The sequence below is a fragment of the Hypanus sabinus genome, chromosome 5, assembly GCF_030144855.1.
Source record: "Hypanus sabinus isolate sHypSab1 chromosome 5, sHypSab1.hap1, whole genome shotgun sequence".
Classification (NCBI taxonomy): domain Eukaryota; kingdom Metazoa; phylum Chordata; class Chondrichthyes; order Myliobatiformes; family Dasyatidae; genus Hypanus; species Hypanus sabinus.
In genome coordinates, this window is record NC_082710.1 from 111959747 (window position 1) to 111980699 (window position 20953).

Here is a 20953-nt window from a genome sequence, read left to right on the forward strand (position 1 = left end):
AAGAAATGCAGCAGGGAACTATAGGCTGGTGAGCCTAACATCAAGGGTGGAAAGATTATTAGAAGAGATTCATTTGCCTTTGAATAAGTAAAGACGTATTTGTAATAGTCGTAAAGGGCTTTATACATGAAAAACCTTGTGATACCAAGTATTGTTTTTTCAGTTTGGAGGTCCCTGACCAGTAGTATGCCACAGGAATCAGAGATGGGTCCTCCATTTATCAAAATCATTATAGAGTCTGCAGGTGGCATAATTTCTAAATTTGTGGATGACACCAAAGATGTTGGGATAGTGGACAGTGATGAAGGTTGTCTGAAGGTACAAATGGATATTGATCAATTCTGAAGATGAGCGAAGGAATGAGAGATGGAACTAAACTCGGACAAGTGTGAAGTGAGAGGAAGGCGGTTTAAAGAGGATCTAGGTAATAAATTTTTCACACAAAGAGTTGCTGATATCTAGGGTGACCTGCCAGAGGGGGTTGTGGAGGCAGGAGCAGTAATAACATTTCAGAGACAATGCTGACACATGAGATTACTATAGATGAGCTTGATGGGCAGCATCGAAGCTGAGAGACTATTTCCTGCTGCGCAACATCATGATTCTAAGACCAGTGTAGTGCCAAGTGACTTTTTCCCTTGCCAGCTTAATATTCTGCTTGATTTAGAAAGAAAATCATGAGTCAGTACTGTAGGGAGCACTATAAAAGAGCAGAGGGAGATGCCAGAGACTGCAGCTTTTGGAATCTTGAGCAACAAGCAAACAGCTGGAAGCCCTCACTGGGTCAAGAAGCATCTGAAGGGGAATATGGAATTATTGACTTTACAAGTGGAAAACCTGTATCAGGACCATAACACAGCAGCAGGGATAGCGATCAGAGCTGCTAGTATTTACTGTGTTATTTTTAACAATATTTAAAATACACTTGGGCAAGTACTTGGATCGGAAGGGTTTGGAGGGATGGGCAAATGATGTAAGGCTAAGTGGGCATCTTGGTTAACATGAATGAGTTGAGCCAAAGGGTCTCTTTTGTGCTGTATGATTCTATGCCTGTAACTGACCAATTGCAAACTATACTTTAGCTTTCAGGATACCCTAAGCAAAATTGGTGATCTGTGCTTGTCTCTCCAGATCTCAGACCACTGACAGATTATCAAAGACGGTTCTCTGAAAATATTCACAATATTTTTTCATTTTGGCTGTTCTTAATTACACTTCTCTAAATCTCTGTTCATGAAATACACTCAGTTGGAAAACCCATTTATTTATCTAGATTTTCTGCTTTTAATTGAGAACACAATTGAAATGATGGTTTCATTTTATGATTTAGAATTATGATTTACTTGGCTGATGGATACAGAATCTATAGAACTGTGTCTAAACAACATTGAAGTCATGGACCACATACGAATTATAGAAGAGGAGGTGCCTGCTGTCCTGAGGCAAGTTAAGATGGATAAGTCCCCAGGATCTGACAAGATGTCCCCTTGGACTGTGTGCGAGGCTAGTTCAGACATTGCAGGGTTCCTGACAAATATTTAAAACATCCTTAGCCACTGTTGAGATGCAGGAGGACCAGAGGATAGATAATGTTATTCCGTTGTCCAAGAGAGGCTCTAAGAGTGAGCCAAGAAATTAAGACTGGTGAGTCTGACATCAGTAGTGGGTAAATTATTGAAACATACTCTAAATATTTGGATAGACAGGACCTGAGTAGGGATAGTCACCATGGCTTTGTGCATGGTAGGTCATGTCTAACTCATCTTATAGAGTTTTCTCCTGAATAGGCTGTTGTGTTGAAGTTGTATAAGATATTGGCGGGAGCAAATTTGGAGTACTGTGTGCAGTTTCAATTACCTACCTGCAGAAAAGATATCAATAAGATTGACAAAGTACAGAGAAGATGGAGCTGACTAATTCTACAACTTTTACAATGGATATTGCCTGGATTTGAAGACCTGGATTTTAGGAAAAGTTTGATTAAGTTAGGATTGTATTTGCTGGAGTGTGGAAGAAAGAGAGGAGATTTGATAGAGGTATACAAAATCATGAAGGGTGTAGATAAGGTTAATGCAAGCAGGCTTTTTCCGCTGAGGTTGGGTGAGACTGAAACTAGAGGCCATGGACTAAGGGTGAAAGGTGAAATGTTTAGTGGGAACTTATTCACTCAGAGAGTGGTGAGTGTGGAACAAGCTGTCAGAGGAAGTGGTGGATGGAGGTTTGATTTCAACATTCAAGTGAAATTTAAGTACAACATTGCACAAGAATCTTAGGCACATGTAAAAATTCAGTAAATTAAAGATACTTCCAAAAATAATGAGATGAAAAGTTTCTAAATACCAAAAAGATACTATAAAGGGCAATAAGCTGTAAAAAAAAAACCAAAAAAAAAACAACAACAAACCATATCAAATTGATATTTGGTGTTACCACCCTTCGCCTTTAAAGCTATATCAACACTGAGGTACACAGTTGAGCAGTTTTATAAGAAAATTGGCTGAAAGGTTGTTTCAAGCATTCTGAAGAACTTGCCACAGTTCTACAGACTTTGGCAATTTTGCTTACTTCTGTCTCTCCAGGTAATCCCAGACAGCCTCAATGATGTTGAGATCAAGGCCTTGAGGTCATAGCATCTGAAACCATATAAGGAAAATCTAGGGTGCCTAAGACTTTTGCATAATACTCTACATTGATGGGAAAGCTATGGTCCAGGGGTGGGTCGTTAGCAGAATAACAGTTCAGCCTGGACTGGGTGGGCCAGAGGCCCTGTTTCTGTGCTGTAGTGCTCCATGATTCTATGACTCTATCTTAGTTAGCAATACCGCAATAACAGGGTTGTGTTAGTGAGAGATTTAAATTACCCCGGTATTGACTCGGTTAGCCAGTGTTAGGCTCTGAAAGGGGTGGAATTTGTGAGGTGTGTCCAAGAAAATTTCCCGAGTCAATATATAGAAGGCCCTAATCTGGAGAGTGCAATAGTAGATCTTCTCTTAGGGAAGGGAAAGTAAATGGCAGTCAGGGAGTTCTGTAGCTACAGTGACCATATTCTATTAGTTTTAAGGTAGTGATGGAAAAAGATAAAATAGGTCCATAGGTTAGAGTTCTAAACAGGAGCAAGGCTAATTTGGAAATTAGGCAGGATCCAGCAGAGGTCAGTTGGATGATTCTGATTGAAGAGAAAGGAAGTCATGGCAAGTTATAGTGAGATTACAAGTGAGCCTAGGGGTTGCATGTTCTTGTTACAGAGAAGGGTAAACTGGCAAATTTTGGGAACCCTGAATAATGACAAATATTGAAATTCTGTTCAAGATAATGGAGGTAGTTGTAGGAGGCTGGGGACAGATGACAATAAAATGATTAAGAATATACTTAAGAGGGAAATCAGGAGGACAAAGAGAGGGTATGGGTTCAGCACTCGAAATTAAGAAAAATCCCAAAGGATTCTATAAATATATCATATTGGGTACCCTTTGAGTTCAATAGGACAGCCTTTGTCTCATATCACAGGAGATGAGTCGGATGACTCCTTGCTGTTCACTGATGTGAAGGCTTTTGTCAGAAAAGGAAACACACGTAAGATTTAGGAACCTGAAATCATACAGGACTCTTTGAGGAATTTAAAGGAAGGAGGACAGAACTTAAAGCAGGGATTGCTAAAAGGGTATGTTAAATGTACTTAACTAGTAGGATAAAAGAGAATCCCAAGGCATTTTACACAAATCGTTAAAAACAAGAGGGTGGGATGAGGACAAAGAAGAGTCCAGAGGAAATTGGGTGAGGGAGTGGTATGATGATACCCCAGGACGTGTTGATATCAAAGAGGAAGAACATCGTAAGTCTTGAAGAACATTAAGGTAGATAAGTCCCCAAGGCCTTATGGGATCTATGTCAGGTTATTGAGGGAGGCATGAGAGGAGATTGCTGCTGACATAAGAGAGTGCAAATTCTGGAATTTGGAACAATAATATGGTGGAGGACTTGGTGGGTCATCCAGCATTTGTGGAGGATGAGTTCCTCCTGCAATTTGTTGCAGAAGATCGCTTAATACAAAGGATACAAAGTTCTTTGTAAAGGCACAACAATGTCCCAGGGGACTGGAGAATAGTCAATGTTGTTCCTCTGTTTAACAAACAGAGGCTGTGGAAACAAAAAGGTAGCTGTGGAAACAAACTGGAAATTATAGAACAGTGAGCCCTACATCACTGATGGAGAAGTTGTTGGAGAAGATTTTTAAGAATAAAATCTACCCCTAGAAAAGCAAAGACTTGTCAGGAGTACTAGGCATGCTTTTTATGCAGGGGATGTTATATCTGACAAAGCTGAGTGAGTTTTTTTAGGAGCTGAAGGAGAAGATTGAGGTTAGGGCCAGTAGGTGTTTATATACATGGACTTTACTAAAGCTTTCAATGAGGCTTTTCATGATAGGCTGATCCAGTAGATGAAGTTGCATGAGATCCATGGACATTTGTAGATTGGATTCCAAATTGGCTTGGTCATTGAAGACAGAGAGTAGCGGTGGGGGGATGTTATTCTGACTGGGCATCTGTGATCGGTGGTATTTCAGAAGGGTTGGAGTTGGGACCTGTTGTTTGTGATTTATATAAATATAGGCGACTGATCAGAGTGCTATGCATCATGAAGAAGATTGTCAAAGGATTCAGTGGGATATAGCACAGTGGGCTGAGAAATGCTGGATGGAATTTAATCTGGACAAGGCTGAGGTTTTATGTTCCAGTAGGTAAAATGTAAGTGAGGGTGGTGTTACTAGGATAATGTAAAAGGCATTTAGTATGCTGGCTTTTACCAATCAGGGCATTGAGTATGGGAATTGGGAAGCTATGTTGCAGATACAATGTTAGTGAGGCTGCACTTGGAGCACAGTGTGTGGTTTTGGTTGCCCTGTATAGGAAAGATGTTTTTAAACTGGAATGCAGAAATGATCAGAAAGGATTTTGCAGGATGTTGACTGGACTTGGGGTTGTGGGGGGAAAGGTGGGAAGGCTGAGATGCAAGGCAAAGTTGCATAGACTAGGACTTCATTTCCTGGGTTGTCAGAGGTTGAGGGGTGTCCTGATAGAGAGATATTAGATCGCAAGGGGCATAGACATAATGTTTTTCCCAAGGAGGGGTCGTATTTTTTTTTTAAAAAAGGAAGTTGATTTAGGGTCAGAGGTGAATGATTTAAAATGAGAGCTGGGAGCAGCTTCTTCATGCAGTGGGTGGTGCATATTTGGAATGAACTGCTGGAAATAGTGTCTGAAACAAGTGCGTTAGCAGCATTTAAAAGCCACCTAGATAAGTACATGAGAGGAGAAGTTTCAAGGGCTATTGGCTACACACAAGTAGATGGGACTAACTTTCTGGGCAATGCCATCTCATGATAAGTGTTAGCTAATTTGCTAAATTCAGCTATGTGCTCTTTGCTTTTATAATTGATCTTAGGGGTAGGAAGTGCAGAAGCACTTATTATTTTAGATATTCTCTTCAATTAATCTTGCCATTGAGAAAGTAGAAAGCAAGATAGAATTGATTTGGCCTGGGATCTTGCCCTTGGATCCTTATTTAGACATGAGTGGTTGGTTAATGTAGACGTAGGTTATAACTCATTGAATACATCTTCCCTTGGTCACACTTGGCACCGCTCTTAGATTCTTTCTCCCTTCACTCAACCTTGTCAAAGAGTGGATTATTGTAGCTTTTCTCTGCTTGCCCTTACTGCTTGAGACGTTCTACAAAGATATAAGTTAGTAATGTTTTAAAGGAATATGGTGTAAAAATATTCTCTCTCAACAAGTCATAGGTTCTGAAGCTCTTTGTACAGTATTGTTCCTGGGTGAACAATGGAAGAACTTTTCTCAAGAACTGAGAAAAGGGATTAATGAAAATCCACTTTGGCTGGCTTCCTGTGTCATGAAATTCGTTGATTCTCTGAAATTTCTTAATCTGCTTTTAAATCTTATTTATTAAACTTGATTGGAAACATTTTTCTGTTTAAACTTGAATCTGAACTTTTCCATTGTGGGAGTCTGGACCTGTATCTGAACTGAAGTATTTGTTCAATGTAAAAACAAAAGAGAAGGAATATAACAGAGCAAAAATTAGTGGGAAGGTGGAGAATTGGGAAACTTTTAATAATAAATAGAAGATAACTTAAAAAAAATAAGGTGTAAAAGATGAAATATAAATGTAAGCTCACCAATAAAATCAAAGAAGATACCAGAAGTTTTGTTTTCAGATATAGAAAGAGCAAAAGAGATGGGAGTAGATATTAGATCCCTGGAAAATGATGCTGGAGAGGTAGTAATGGGACAAGTGAAATTTTGGATGAACTGTATAAGTATTTTGCATCTGTCTTCACTGTGGAAGACACCTGCAGTATGCCAGATGTTTTGGAGTGCCATGGGGCAGAAGTAAATGCAGGTGCTATTATTAGGGAGAAGGTGAAAGGTCTTAAGGTAGACCTAGACCGGATGTTGTACACCTGAGATTCTGAAGGCAGTAGTTGAAGAGATTGTGGAGGCATTAGTAATGATCTGTGAAGAATTATCCAGATTCTGGCATGGTTCCAGAGGACTGGAAAATTGCAATTGTCACTTCACTGTTTAAGAAGAGAAGGAGGCAGAAGAAAGGAAATCATAAGCCAGTTAGCCTGACTTCAGTGATTGGGAAGATGTTGAAGTCGATTGTTAAGGTTGAGATTTCAGGGTACTTGGAGTCACATGATAAAATGGGTCAAAGTCAGCAAGATTTCCTTTAGGAAAATTCTTGCACGACGAATCTTTTGGAATTCTTTGAAGAAATGATAAATAGAACAGACAAAGCAGAATTGGTGGATGTTTTCTACTTGGATTTTCAAAAGGTCTTTGACAAGGTTCTACACATGAGGCTGCTTACACGAAAGATGCTAATGTAACCCTCTCACCGCAGGCTCGTAATGTGTTAGATAGTACCGTGAATACAAACTAACAGTAACATACCTTTATAATGCACGGAGAATAACGATGAAAAGGCCATTTCCAATAAATACTCACGTCTAGGGTAAACACGAATATAACAGTTTGAATGTCCTTTTAAGGGAAAATGAGGCTATCACTTGTGTGAACACTGACATACCCATGCAAATTTACCGTTCACCAGGAAGCAATAATTTAGCTCACACCAGTATAAACCTAGATTAAAATTGTATTGACAAAACATTTTAAATTATAACAAACAAAATAAAAGAAAAATGGCCCATTACATGTATATTAATCCTATAGTGTGCACATATCATTGGAATTCACTGTTGCATAATCAATCCGGTTTGCTTCGCTTAGTTTACTGACGATACTGAAAAATCCTGCCTGAATCTCAGTCCGAGTGAAGCATAAATAAATATCCACACAATGTTCAAGGACAGGGCATCGGACAGTCTCCAAAGTTGTGTGATAACTAACTAATTTAAAAGTATCTATACCTTCTCTGTGAGATCATTGTCTGCATGAGGATTTTCTGACAGTGGTATCTGTCCTTCCAAATATTCTTCTGCTATGTTTGTTGTCCATTTCCATTTTCCTCCTTTCTCCTTCTTCCCCCAAAACTCCTGCACTCTCCAGGAAATGGCTTCCCCCGATCTCTCTACAATGTTCCGGGGCATCTTAATAAAGTGAATAAAATGTTAAAAAGACAACTCCTATTGGCTATTACAGAAAGCATAACTTAACTGAATTGTTATTTTAAGCAGGAAAAAAAGAAATACCCGATTGTATAATGTGATTCAAGGAACACATTACATTTTGAGAAAGTGCAGAAATGTAATGCAATAAAGCATGATCTTAAACCATGGTATTACTAGTATGGATAAAGCAATGGCTGACTGGCTGGAAGCAAAGAGTGGGAATAAAGGGAGCCTTTTCAGATTGGCTGCTGGTGACTAGTGGTGTTCCACAGGGGTCTGTATTTCTTCTGGAGTTTTTTGAGGATGTAACTATGAAAATGGACAAGGGAGAGCCAGTGGATGTAATGTACCTGGACTTCCAGAAAGCTTTTGATAAAGTCCCACATAGGAGATTAGTGGGCAAAATTAGGGCACATGGTATTGGGGGCAGAGTACTGACATGGATTGAAAATTGGCTGGCTGACAGGAAACAGAGTAGCGATTAACGGGTCCCTATTGGAATGACCAGTGGGGTACCGCAAGGTTCGGTGCTGGGACAGCAGCAGTTTACAATATACATTAATGATTTAGATGAAGGGATTAAAAGTAACATTAGCAAATTTGCTGATGACACAAAGCTGGGTGGCACTGTGAAATGTCAGGAGGATGTTATGAGAATGCAGGGTGACTTGGACAGGTTGGGTGAGTGGGCAAATGTATGGCAGATGCAGTTTACTGTGGATAAATGTGAGGTTATCCACTTTGGTAGCAAGAACAGGAAGGCAGATTACTATCTAAATGGAGTCAAGTTAGGAAAAGGGGAAGTACAACGAGATCTAGGTGTTCTTGTACATCAGTCAATGAAAGCAAGCATGCAGGTACAGCAGGCAGTGAAGAAAGCTAATGGCATGCTGGCCTTTATAACAAGAGGAATTGAGTATAGGAGTAAAGAGGTCCTGCAGCTGTACAGGACCCTGGTGAGACCCCACCTGGAGTACTGTGTGCAGTTTTGGTTCCCAAATTTGAGGAAGGACATTCTTGCTATTGAGGGAGTGCAGTGTAGGTTCATAAGGTTAATTCCCGGAATGGTGGGACTGTCATATGTTGAAAGATTGGAGCGACTGGGCTTGTATACAGTGGAATTTAGAAGGATGAGAGGGGATTTGATTGAAACATATAAGATTATTAAGGGATTGGACACGCTGGAGGCAGGAAGCATGTTCCCGCTGATGGGTGAATCCAGAACTAGAGGCCATAGTTTAAGAATAAGGGGTAGGTCATTTAGAACAGAGATGCGGAAAAACTTTTTTTACCCAGAGAGTGGTGGATATGTGGAATGCTCTGCCCCAGAAGGCAGTGGAGGCCAAGTCTCTGGATGCATTCAAGAGAGAGTTAGATAGAGTTCTTATAGATAGCGGGGTCAAGGGATATGGGGAGAGGGCAGGAACGGGGTACTGATTGTGTATGATCAGCCATGATCACAGTGAATGGCGGTGCTGGCTAGAAGGGCCAAATGGCCTACTCCTGCACCTACTGTCAATTGTCTATTGTTACCTCTTCTTTGTACGTTGTATGTCAATGGTTTTGGATGACACAAAGCTGGGCTTTGTGTCCCAGCTTGTGGATCATCCGAAGATAAGTGGAGGGGCAAGAAGGCTGAAGAAGTAGAGAGGCTACAGAAGGACTTGGATAGATTAAGAGAATGGGAAAAGAAGTGGCAGTTGGAATACAGTGTCAGAAAGTGTATGGTCATGTACTTTAGCAGAAGGAAGAAGAGTTAGACTATTTTCTAATCAGGACAGGAGAAAATTCAAAAATCTCAAGTGCCGTGTCAAGTTTATTGTAATTTAACTATGTACATGCTGGCTGGTGGCATGGTGGCATCAGTGCTGGACTTTGGGGTGAGAGGTCCTGAGTTCGAATCCAGCTGGCTCCTTTGCACGCTCTCCATCTATGCTGGGTTAAGAGCTGGTGATCTCTTTTTTAAAAAAACTCACCCAGCAGAAGGCAATGGCAAAGCACTGATTTCCCAATATGTCAGAGTGGCGTGGAGGGAAATCGTCAGCCAACTAGGAAATTCCAGATGCGACCTACTGATGATATGTATGCAATGTATATAACCATATAATGTATATAGAAAGAAGACAATGTTTCTCTGAACCAGGGTGTAAAGCACAGTGGTATATATAACACACATGCCACACAATAACTTACGAAGGTAAGAATAAAATCTATAGAGAATCACACATAAATAACAAATTAAAATGCCTAAGTTAAATATTGTAAGGCATGGAACAGATTAACCAGTGACACTTCGAAGGTGATGTGGCAGGGAGTTTAGAAGCCTAATGACCTGGGGGAAGAAGCTGTTTGCTTCCTGACTGTTCTTGTTTTTATGTATCGTAGTCTCCTGCCTGATGATAGAAAGTCAAAGAGGATGCTGGATTGATGGATGGGATCCTTAATAATACCAAAGGCCCTGCGTATGCAATGTTCCTGATAAATGTCCCCGATGGATGGCAGGAAGGCTCCAATGATCCTCTCAGCAGTTCTCACAACCCATTGTAGGGACTTCTGGTCCGAAGCTCGGCTGCTGCTGTACCAGATGGAGATGCAGCTTGCCAGGGTGCTCTCAGTGGTGCTCCTGTAAAGTGCAGTTAAGATGGTGGGGTTAGGAGGGGAGAATTGCTTACTTCAATCTCCTTAGGAAGTGGAGGAGTTGCTGTGCCGCCTTGTTCAGGGAGATGTTGTTAAGGGACCAGGTAAAGTCATTTGTGATAAGAAATCCCAGCAACTTGGTGCACTTAATTCTCTCTACGAAGGAGCCATGTATTCACAGAGAAGGATGGTTCATCTGCACATTCCTGAAGTCCACAATGATTTCCTTGGATTTCTCCACATCAGGGTTGTTCTTCTCACACCAGTCCACCAGCTGCTTCACTTCTTCTCTATATGCCATCTCGTCATTGTTCTTAGTAAGGCTAACCACTGTTGAGTAATCTGTAAATTTGACAAAATTATTTAAGTTGGCTCCTGCAACACAGTCATGCATCAGCAGTGGGCTGAGCACACAGCCCAGGGGAGAGCTAGTGCTCAGAGTAATGGAACTGGCGATGTTGCTGCCCACATGGACTGACTGTGGCCTTTCTGTTAAGAAATCTAGTATCCAGTTAGAGAGAGAGGTGTTGAGACTCAGTGAGGACAAGTTCCCCACCGGTTTCTTGGGTGTGATGGTGTTAAATGACAAAGTGAAGTCTATACACAGCAGCCTGGCATGTGAGACACAATTTTCTAGATGGAACAAAACTAGAGTGGAGGGCAGAGGCTATTGTATCATCAGTGGATTGATTCGAGTGATAAGCAAACTGGAGAGGATTCAATGTAGCCAGGAGTAAGGCTTTAATGTGCTCATAACATTTCTTGCTGGTTGATGCTAATGCCACCAGACTATAGTCATTTAGCCCGATTACTGACACCACCTTTGGCACTGGAATGACGGTTGCCACCTTGAAAACCGAGAGGACGTTTTCTATAGTGGGGGGGGGGGGGAATCCAGGACCAGAGGGCACAATGTTAGCATAGAGGGACGTCCAAATGTGGAGGAACTTCTTTAGCTAGCGGGTGGTGAATCTGCGGAATTTGTTGCTGCATGTGGCTGTGGAGGCCAGGTCATTAAGCGTACTTAAAGTGGAGGTTGAGAGATTTTTTGATAGGTCAAAAAAGGTTACGGGGGTAGGCAGGAGAATATGCTTGAGAGGGAAATTGATCAGCCAAGATGAAATGGCAAAGCATACGTGATGGCCTAATTTTGCTTCAAAGTCTTATGGTCTCTCATTGCATATTTGATTTGATGGAGAAATTCTTCTGAGAATGAATAATATTTTCCGAAAGTGCTCATGAGTAAGAGAAAATTGTGTAAGTGTTATCATTCAAAGGGATGTTCAAAATTAAAAGAACATTTTTGTCCAATGTCCAAGTCAAATATTTCTCTGGAAATTGTAGCTTGTTTTTCTTAGCTGAGATGAGCCTAAGGGAAAAGTGACTCAAAATTTTATACATCTCAAATAATCTTATTGGTTACTGCATTCCAAGGAAAACAGTTCTTGTTTCTCGTTTCGTCATTGTTACAACTTTCCAGTCTGATAAAGAGTTATACAGGATGGAAACCATCCTTGTACTCTGCACCAGCTTATCCAGGACGCATTTAATAACCAGTCCCATATTAATTCCATTTGCTTCTCCCTGTATTCTCCCATCCCAACCCCTCCCCATCTAAATTTCACCACTTGCATTCACACAAAACAAAATTTATGCGGACCTGTTCGTCTACTAACTAAACACCTTTGAGTTAAGAAGAACATAGAACACCCACAGAAATTCCATGTGGTTGCAGCGAGAAGGTGTACAGTCCATAATTGAACCAAGTTGCTGGATCCTTGAACTGCTAACTGTGCCATTGCACCACTCTTGTGAATCTCTCTGCAGTCACATTTCTAGTCATCATACTTTCTAAAATCTGGTGACTAGAATTGTATGTAATGCTAAATTATGGTTAGAGTTGTATTGCAAACAGCTCTAGACTAATGGCTTTGTTCTCATTACCATTACCTTCTGCTTCCGTTACTGAGCCAGTTATAGATCCAATTTGTCACTTCTTAGATTCCATGCACTTTTATATTTTATTTTGAAATCTTTTATGTCAAATTAATAGCTTGTTGTTTTCCCTGGAATTTTCTTAAATGTAAGTGAAAACTTGCATTTATATGAATACAAAGCAACAGTTTTGTGGAGAATCATGTAATTCATTGTGATCCTTGTGCAAAATACTGCTTTTTATTAAGTAATGTCCATTAATGCGTCACAATGTTTATCATCAATTTCTATCCCTTTATATTTAAATACCATCACCAATGCAATTTCTCATTTGTGAGTTAAAAATGTACTTTGTTTTGAGCAGAATTTGCATACCATCTTTCACTATTTCGAGTTGTTAGAAGTGCATACTCCACTATGTTACACTGTAAAGATAGAATGAACTTCTGGATGAATACTAGAAAGTGGAAGTACAGAAGCTTCAATAATGTTATAAAGTCTGATGGAATCCTCTGTCAGTTTTGATATGTGATTCTCCCAAATTTGTCTGTTATCAACCCCAACAAATACTGCATGAAATTTGTTTCATGCATATTATGTGTACCTTCTGATTATTTATTATTTCCTATTTTTGTGTTAGACAATGGAAGCTCCATCGCTGCAAAATATTAGCTTTTCTCTCAAACCAGGGGAACTTCTGGCTGTGATTGGACCTGTAGGTGCTGGTAAAGTGAGTTTTAATCATGGAGTTGTTAACTGTTTAACTCTATTTAAGTTATAAATGTGTAGTCTATTTGAATCAGTAATGTTTTATATCATCTGTGTAATTTTGGAAATATGTTTTTCTGGGTGCTTTTCTGTCCCTTTTCAAGTTTGGTCTTATTTATAAAGTAGTATGATTTTATGACTGTGAAATAATTTTTTAAAAGTAAGTTTTTATTATTATAGCCTGCTTTCCCACTCTCTTTTTTGTTTTTCTATTTTGGAATATTGCTTTTCACCTTAAGAATATTGAGTGAATTCTATTTCTTGGGCCTCTTGAGAGAGCGGTGCCTTAATAATTGTAATATACTGTCCATATACTGATCAGCAACTGCAAATTGAATACTGATTCTTGAATCTTAGATGTCAGCAGATGTTTAATATTTGGATTATCAAATTTTCATTATAGTCGTCCATTCTTGCTGCGTTACTTGGAGAACTTTCAAAGGACAGTGGTATCCTAGATGTTAAGGGCAAAATAGCTTATTGTGCACAACAGCCATGGGTGTTTCCTGGTACTGTTCGGAGCAATATCCTATTTGGTAAAGAATACCAAAAAGCAAAATATGAAAAGATCATCACAGCTTGTGCCTTGAAGAAAGTGAGTATCCAATCTTGACTACACTGAATCCGATGTAAACATAATTGCTTTATATTAAAACATTTACATGTCTTGGAAATGAATTGTCTTCATAATTGTAGAACAAAGGCAATTGGTGCATTGATTGTTTGTGGTTTGATATACTAGTGAGGGAATGAAATTTATCATTGTCTTTAATTTGCAAATAATTTCATTTTTAAAATCTATTTTGCAACTTAGGCAGTTCCTTGAGTGTGAGGAGTGCTTTTTTTCTACAGTTTTCTCGATTCTTCAGTTGTTGAAGGGGCTAGTGTGGCACCTTCAGAGCCTGCCTCAGCTGGGCAGAAGGTTTCTTGATGGGATGGGTAGATGGTGCAAGATAGTGCACATCTTCTACAGTTCATGCTGGACTTCTAAGAGTTGAGTGCTCCTTCTCATAAACATATGACCTGTTTTATATCTCAAAATCTCAGTGTCCATATTGAATACACTCCAGAATCGGATTGTGACCTCCACAAATACACCATTTTCAGGGTGACAAAATCTCTTCTCATCTTAATCTTGTCAGGCTGTTTTCTGGAGACTGTGACCTCTTAGACACCCAACTGGGAACATTGACTCTGTATTTACAGCTGAAAGATTAAGTTAATATTTGGTGGTCAACTTAAGAAATCCAGGCAGCAGAATATAGTTCACTTGCACAATATCTGAAATTAGGTATATAAGTAACTAATTTATAATGTGTAGTGTCATTTGTTCTTCTGTCCTTAAAGTCCAAACTAGTCATTTATTTTTTCAAGCACGTATGACTACTTCAGAAAAAAAATGAGGTTAATTTTTTTTTTAAGCCTTTAAGATTAAGTCTAAAGTAATAATAATAATTGGACTATAATAATCTTTTTAGGCAAATGTGACTTACTCAAGTCAAATATATGTTCACTAGTGCAGAAGGAAATATTGGTGATGGGGAAATCTAAAATAAAATAGAAAATACTACAAATAATCAGTAGGTATTTGTGAAGGAAAAATCAGTTAAGTTCTCAAATCAAAGGCATTTTGTCTTGACCTGTTTAATATTTTTAGTAATTTCTACTTCCGGACTTGTTGTTTATGAGATTATTGTGGAAAAGATGTAAAGATCAGCAAAAGTAAGGGAACAGCTGTAGAGTTTTTCCAGAGGCCATCAAAACTTAAGTCTTAATATTGGTCAGGAAATTTCAGGTGCATGTAACAGGGTCACACAGTCATAATGAGCGGGTTTATCCTAAATATATATTGGAGAAATTTAATTTGCTTTATTATTTGGGAAGATGAACTTGTATTGGGGAACCAAACAAAGAACAGTGGATTTCCAGCATCTGCAGATTTTCTCTTGTTCGTGAGAGAACAGCAGTTTTGGATCCAGTTTAGGGTGCATTGAGAAGAGAGTTAATTGATAATCTTGTTCTCAAAGGGCCTTTAGTTAAGTGTGTTCACAATAAGATGGAATGTTACATTGAGTTTCAAAATGATGTTTAGTAAGTATGAAGGTATGAGGAGAGAATTGGATTTGCCCACAGACATAATGTTGGGCAGCCATTTGACATAATAATGCATAAATTGCAAAAAAAAAACCTTTTAAAGTATAAATCCACAAATACGAAGAATGATTTGCCCATCTATGGCTGACCAAAGTAATTAAATTAAGTGAAGAAATACAGTATATATTGTTGCCAGAAATCGCAGTAAGACTAAGAATTGGGAGCTTTTTTGGATTCATTAAAGGATGGCCAAGAAACTGGTTAAGAAAAGTAGCATAGAAATGAGAGTAAACTGGTGAGGGACAAAAAATGGCTTTATAGGTAAATGAAAAGAAAAGACAAAGGTTCACTCTTCCAGATAGAGACATCAAATTTTAAAATTGGGCAATAAGGAAATGGCAAAGGAATTAAACAATTGTGTATATCTTCGTGGAATAAGAGGCAGAAGCCATCTGATATCAGAGTTAGAATCAGGTTTCATATTAATACCATATGTTGTGAACTTTGTTGTTCTGCTAGGTATTGCAAAAGAGAGCACAAAATTAGTGAGGTGGTGTACGTAGGTTCATTGTCCATTCAGGGAAGAAGCTGTTCCTGAAAAGTTGAGTGTGTGTCTTCAGGCTCCTGTTCCTTCACTTTGATGGTAGCAATGAGAAAAAGGCATGTCCTGGGGTCCTTAATGATGGATGCTGCGATTTAGAAGCATCAACTTTTCAAAGTGTCCTGAATGCTAGGGAGGCTAATACCCACCATAGAGGTGGTTGAGCTTACAACTTTCTGCAGCATTTTCTAGTCCTGTACAGTGGGCCCTTCCTACGAGAACGAGACAGTGATGCAACCAGGTAGAATGCTTACCTTGGTACATGTGTAAAAATTTTCAAGAAATTTTGGTGACAAACTAATTCTCCTCAAACTCCGGTAATTACAACTTCTTTGTAGTTGTATCAACATGTTGGTCTCAAGATAGATCTTTAGAGATATTGACAGCCAGGAATTTGAAACAGCTCACTCTTTCCACTTCTGATCCCTTGATGAGGATTAGTGTGTGTTCCCTTGACTTACACTTGCTGAAGTCCACACCCAGTTCGTTGGTTGTTGCTGTAACACTTCAATTAGCTGATGTACCTCACTCCTGTACACCACCTCATCACCATCTGAAATTCTGCCAACAATAGTTGTGTTGTCTGCAAATCTATCGATGAAGTTTGAGTTGTGCAGAGCCACACAGATGAGGATGTAGAGAGAGTAGAGCAGTTGGCTAAGCTCAAATCCTTGAGGTGCTGCAGTGTTACTGGCCAGCGATGAGATGTTATTTTCGATCGGCTCTGAATGTGGTCTTTCGATGAGGAAGTCAAGATCCAGTTGTGAAGAGAGGTAAAGAAGCCCATGTTTTTGATCTTGTTGATTAGAATTGAGGGTCTAATTCTGTTGAAAGCTGAGCTGTAATCAATAAATAGAGCCTGATATAGGTATTACGATTGTCTGGGTGATCTAAGGCTGAGTGCGGAGCCAGTGATATTGTGTCTGCTGTAGACCTATTGTGATAGCAGCAGGTCCAGGTCCTTGCTGAGGCAGGAGTTGATTCTGGCGATGACCAGCCTCTCAATCATGTCATCACAGTAGATGTGAGTGCAACTGGGTGGTAGATGTTGAGGCAACTCATCCTGCTCTTCTTGGGCACTGATATGATTGTCACCCTTTTGAAGCAAGTGGGTACTGCTGAAGTGAGAGATTGAAGATGTCCTTGAATACTCCCACCAGTTGGTTAGCAGGATGCCTGGTGAGGGTTCACCCTCTTGAAAGATGTTCTGATGTCAGCCTCTGAGACAGAGATCACAAGGTTGCCAGATATCGCAATGGTCACACAGCTATCATTTTATTCTCCTTTTTCAATGTGTTGAGCTCATCTGGGAGTGAGGCATCTCTGCTATTCATGATTTTAGGTTTTGCTTTGTAGGATGTAATGACCTGCAAACCCTGCCAGAGCTGATTTGTAACCAGCTCCATCTCTAACTTCAATTGAAATTGTTTTATCATTCTTAAAATAGCCTTCCATAGGTCATACCTGGACTTCTTGTATAGTTCTGAATCACCAGTCTTGAATGCCACAGATCCAGCCCTCAGCAGACCGTTAATCTCCTGGTTCATCCATGGCTTTTGGTTTGGTTATGGGTATATGAGAGAATCAAGAGCCTAGTGTAAGTGAGTGCGTGAGGCTTCCATCAGTCAGGGTCAACCATAGATATTCCATCCCAGCTGATTAGATACATAAGTCTGGCTGGTACATGATGAACTGCCTCTCTCACTTTCCACCTCCCGATGTTTGCATCATCCTGAGCAGGGGGAATATACAGAAGGCAGCTGATCCAGATGGAATACCTGGCCGTGTGCTCAGAGTCTATGCATGGTAGTTGGCCAGGATCTTCACGGACATTTTCAATCTGTCCCTGGCCCAGGCAGTTGTCCCCACAAGCTTCAAGATCGCCACCATCGTGTCAGTGCTGAAGCACTCCACTGCCACGGGCCTGAATGACTTCTGCCCAGTGGCACTCACCCCCATCATTGCAAAGTGCTCAAGAGACTGGTTCTATCACATTTGAAATCCTATCTGCCCACTACCCTGGACTCCTATCAACTTGCCTATCGCACCAACATGTCACCAGAGGATGCAACTCAACAGCACTTCACTCTGCCCTGACTCACCTGGACAGCCCCAACTCTTACGTCAGAATGCTGTTCATTGACTTTAGTTCGGTATTCACTACAGTGACCCCTTCCAAGCTGATCACCAAACTTTGCCAGCTTGGTATCAGCTCATCCCTCTGCAATTGGACCTTGGACTTCCTGACTTACAGACCCCAATCTGTTAAATTAGACAACCTCTCCTCCTCCACTCTCACCACCGGCATGCCTCAAAGCTGTGTGCTGAGCCCTCTTCTGTACTCCCTTTTCACCTATGACTGCGTTCCTGTACATGGTTCTAATTCCATAATCAAGCTTGCAGACAACACCACGGTGGCTGGCATGATCAGAGGGGATGACAAGACGGCCTGCAGGGATGAGGTCCAGCATGAGGCCTCATGGTGTGCCGACAACAAACTGGCCCTTAACACTCAGAAGACCAAGGAGATCATTGTGGACTTCAGGCATGCTAGGAGCCACACTCATGTCCCCTTCTACATTAACGGAGCTGTAGTGGAGCATTTATCAAGCTTCAAATTCCTTGGTGTCCACATTTCTGATAATCTCACCTGGTCCCTGAACTCTTCCATCCCGATCAAAAAGGTGCAACAGCGCCTTTATTTCCTGCGGAGCATCAAGAAAGCTCACCTCTGTCCCAGGATACTGACTGACTTTTACCGCTGTACCATTGAGAGCATACTCACCAACTGCATCTCAGTGCGGTATGGCAATTGTCCTGTATCGGACCGTAAAGCACTCCAGCGGGTGGTGAAAACTGCCCAGCAGATTCTCAGCACCCAATTGCCCACCATTGAGAACATCTACCATAAATGCTGCCTGGATAGGGTGAAAAGCATTATCAAGGATGCATCTTACCCTAACCATGGACTTTTTACTCTCTTCCCATCCGGTAGGTGCTACAGGAGCCTCTGCTCCCGTACCAACAGGCACAGGAAGAGCTTCTTCCCTGAGGCTGTGACCCTGCTGAACCTCACAACACAGTGCTAAGCAGTATTGCACCCATATTGTACTGTCTCAGTACGTTTATATTTGTGTGCTGAAGCACTTACTTTTTATTTGCAGTTATTTTGTAAATAACACTATTCTTTTGAATTTCTGGTCAGATGCTAACTGCGTTTCATTGGCTTTGTATCTGTACTCGGCCCAATGACAATAAAGTTGAATCTAATCTAATCTAAATATGGAAAGCAAACGGTTGCCCATGTAGCAAGTTGCCCCTCTCCACGCAACTCATAAACCCAAAGAAAGGGCAGAGACCGATACAGTTTGGTACCTGCAGCGTAGCATGAGTTGCTGGTCAGTGTTGAACTCAATGTAGGACTACCTTGGGGACTCAAACTCTGGATTTTTCCCTTGGGGGTTTACTCCTGAAGCCCTCCCTGTGAGTGAGAATAGCTGCAAGGCAGCGGAGGTTCCAGATCAGACTTTTTTCCTTCTCTTAGGTGAGCTGCCAACTGCGGCTGACAAGCCCTATCTGCCCGAAGTGACTTGTTTTAGGGCGGCAGTAACCTGCCTTTGCCCCTTCTCCTGTCAGTCAAAGTGGTTCCACCAGGCTTAGTAGAGAAGCCACATGTGAAGGCCAGCAACTGGATGGTTATCAGAGGCGATTTGAGGTGCACATCATTGAGAGCATCTAATAGGTAGTGGGATCTTTCTCATAATAACCCACGGCTGTAACAACCTTGAGGAACCAGGTGAGAATAGGGATCTAAAATACCGAAGTATTAGACAGTAAAATATATCGGAGACTTGGTGGCCTTGAAAGTTGATGGAGCACAAGGATTTCAATGAATTACATTGAAATGTGTATGGTTCAGGGCCTGTCCCTACTCCAATGTCTCAGATGGAAGAAGGGAGAGTTAAAAATATTTGCAATTACTTTAGAGAGCAAACACGAGGAAATCTGCAGATGCTGGAAATTCAGACAACACACACAAAATGCTGGTGGAACACAGCAGGCCAGGCAGCATCTATAAGGAGAAGCACTGTCGACATTTCGGGCCGAGACCCTTCGTCAGGACTAACTGAAAGGAGAGATACTAAGAGATTTGAAAGTAGGAGGGGAGGGGGAAAGGCGATATGATAGGAGAAGACCGGAGTGGGTGGGATGAAGCTAAGAGCTGGAAAGGTGATTGGTGAAAGTGATACAGAGCTGGAGAAGGGAAAGGATCATGGGACGGGAGGCCTTGGGAGGAAGAAAGGGAGAGGGGAGGCACCAGAGGGAAATGGAGAACAGGCAGGGTGATGGGCAGAGAGAGAGAAAAAAAAACAAACAACTAAATATGTCAGGGATGGGGTAAGAAGGGGAGGAGGGGCATTAACAGAAGTTAGAGAAGTCAATGTTTATGCCATCAGGTTGGAGGCTACCCAGCTGGTATATAAGGTGTTGTTCCTCCAACCTGAGTGTGGCTTCATCTTGACAGTGGAGGAGGCCATGGATAGACGTATCAGAATGGGAATGGGACGTGGAATTAAAATGTATGGCCACTGGGAGATCCTGCTTTCTCTGGCGGACCGAGCGTAGGTGTTCAGCGAAATGGTCTCCCAGTCTGCATCGGGTCTCACCAATATATAAAAGGCCACACCGGGAGTACCGGACGCAGTATACCACACCAGCTGACTCACAGGTGAAGTGTTGCCTCACCTGGAAGGACTGTCTGGGGCCCTGAATGGTGGTGAGGGAGGAAGTGTAAGGGCAGGTGTAGCACTTGTTCCGCTTACAAGGATAAGTGCCAGGAGGGAGATCGGTAGGAAGGGATGGGGGGGACAAGTGGACAAGGGAGTAGCGTAGGGAGCGACCCCTGCAGAAAGGGGGAGAAGGAAAGATGTGCTTGGTAGTGGGATCTCGTTGGAGGTGGCGGAAGTTACAGAGAATTATACGTTGGACCTGGAGACTGGTGGGGTGGTAGGTGAGGACAAGGGGAATCCTAACCCGAGTGGGGTGGCGGGCGGATGGGGTGAGTGCAGATGTGTGGGAAATGGGAGAGATGCGTTTGAGAGCAGAGTTGATGGTGGAAGAAGGGAAGCCCCTTTGTTTAAAAAAGGAAGACGTTTCCTTCGTCCTGGAATGAAAAGCCTCATCCTGAGAGCAGATGTGGCAGAGACGGAGGAATTGTGAGAAGGAGGTCGCATTTTTGCAAGAGACAGGGTGGGAAGAGG

General features: G+C 41.3%; 1 protein-coding gene across 5 annotated transcripts in view; it reads left to right on the forward strand.

The window, feature by feature from the left end:
- The window catches only part of abcc4 (ATP-binding cassette, sub-family C (CFTR/MRP), member 4), a 268298-nt gene that overhangs the window by 85566 nt on the left and 161779 nt on the right, over window positions 1-20953 (forward strand). For all 5 annotated transcript variants that reach the window (XM_059970351.1, XM_059970353.1, XM_059970354.1 and 2 more), the window contains 2 exons: window positions 12870-12959; window positions 13401-13592. In XM_059970351.1, the coding sequence (XP_059826334.1) occupies window positions 12870-12959; window positions 13401-13592 (282 nt within the window). The remainder of the gene's footprint in view (window positions 1-12869; window positions 12960-13400; window positions 13593-20953) is intronic.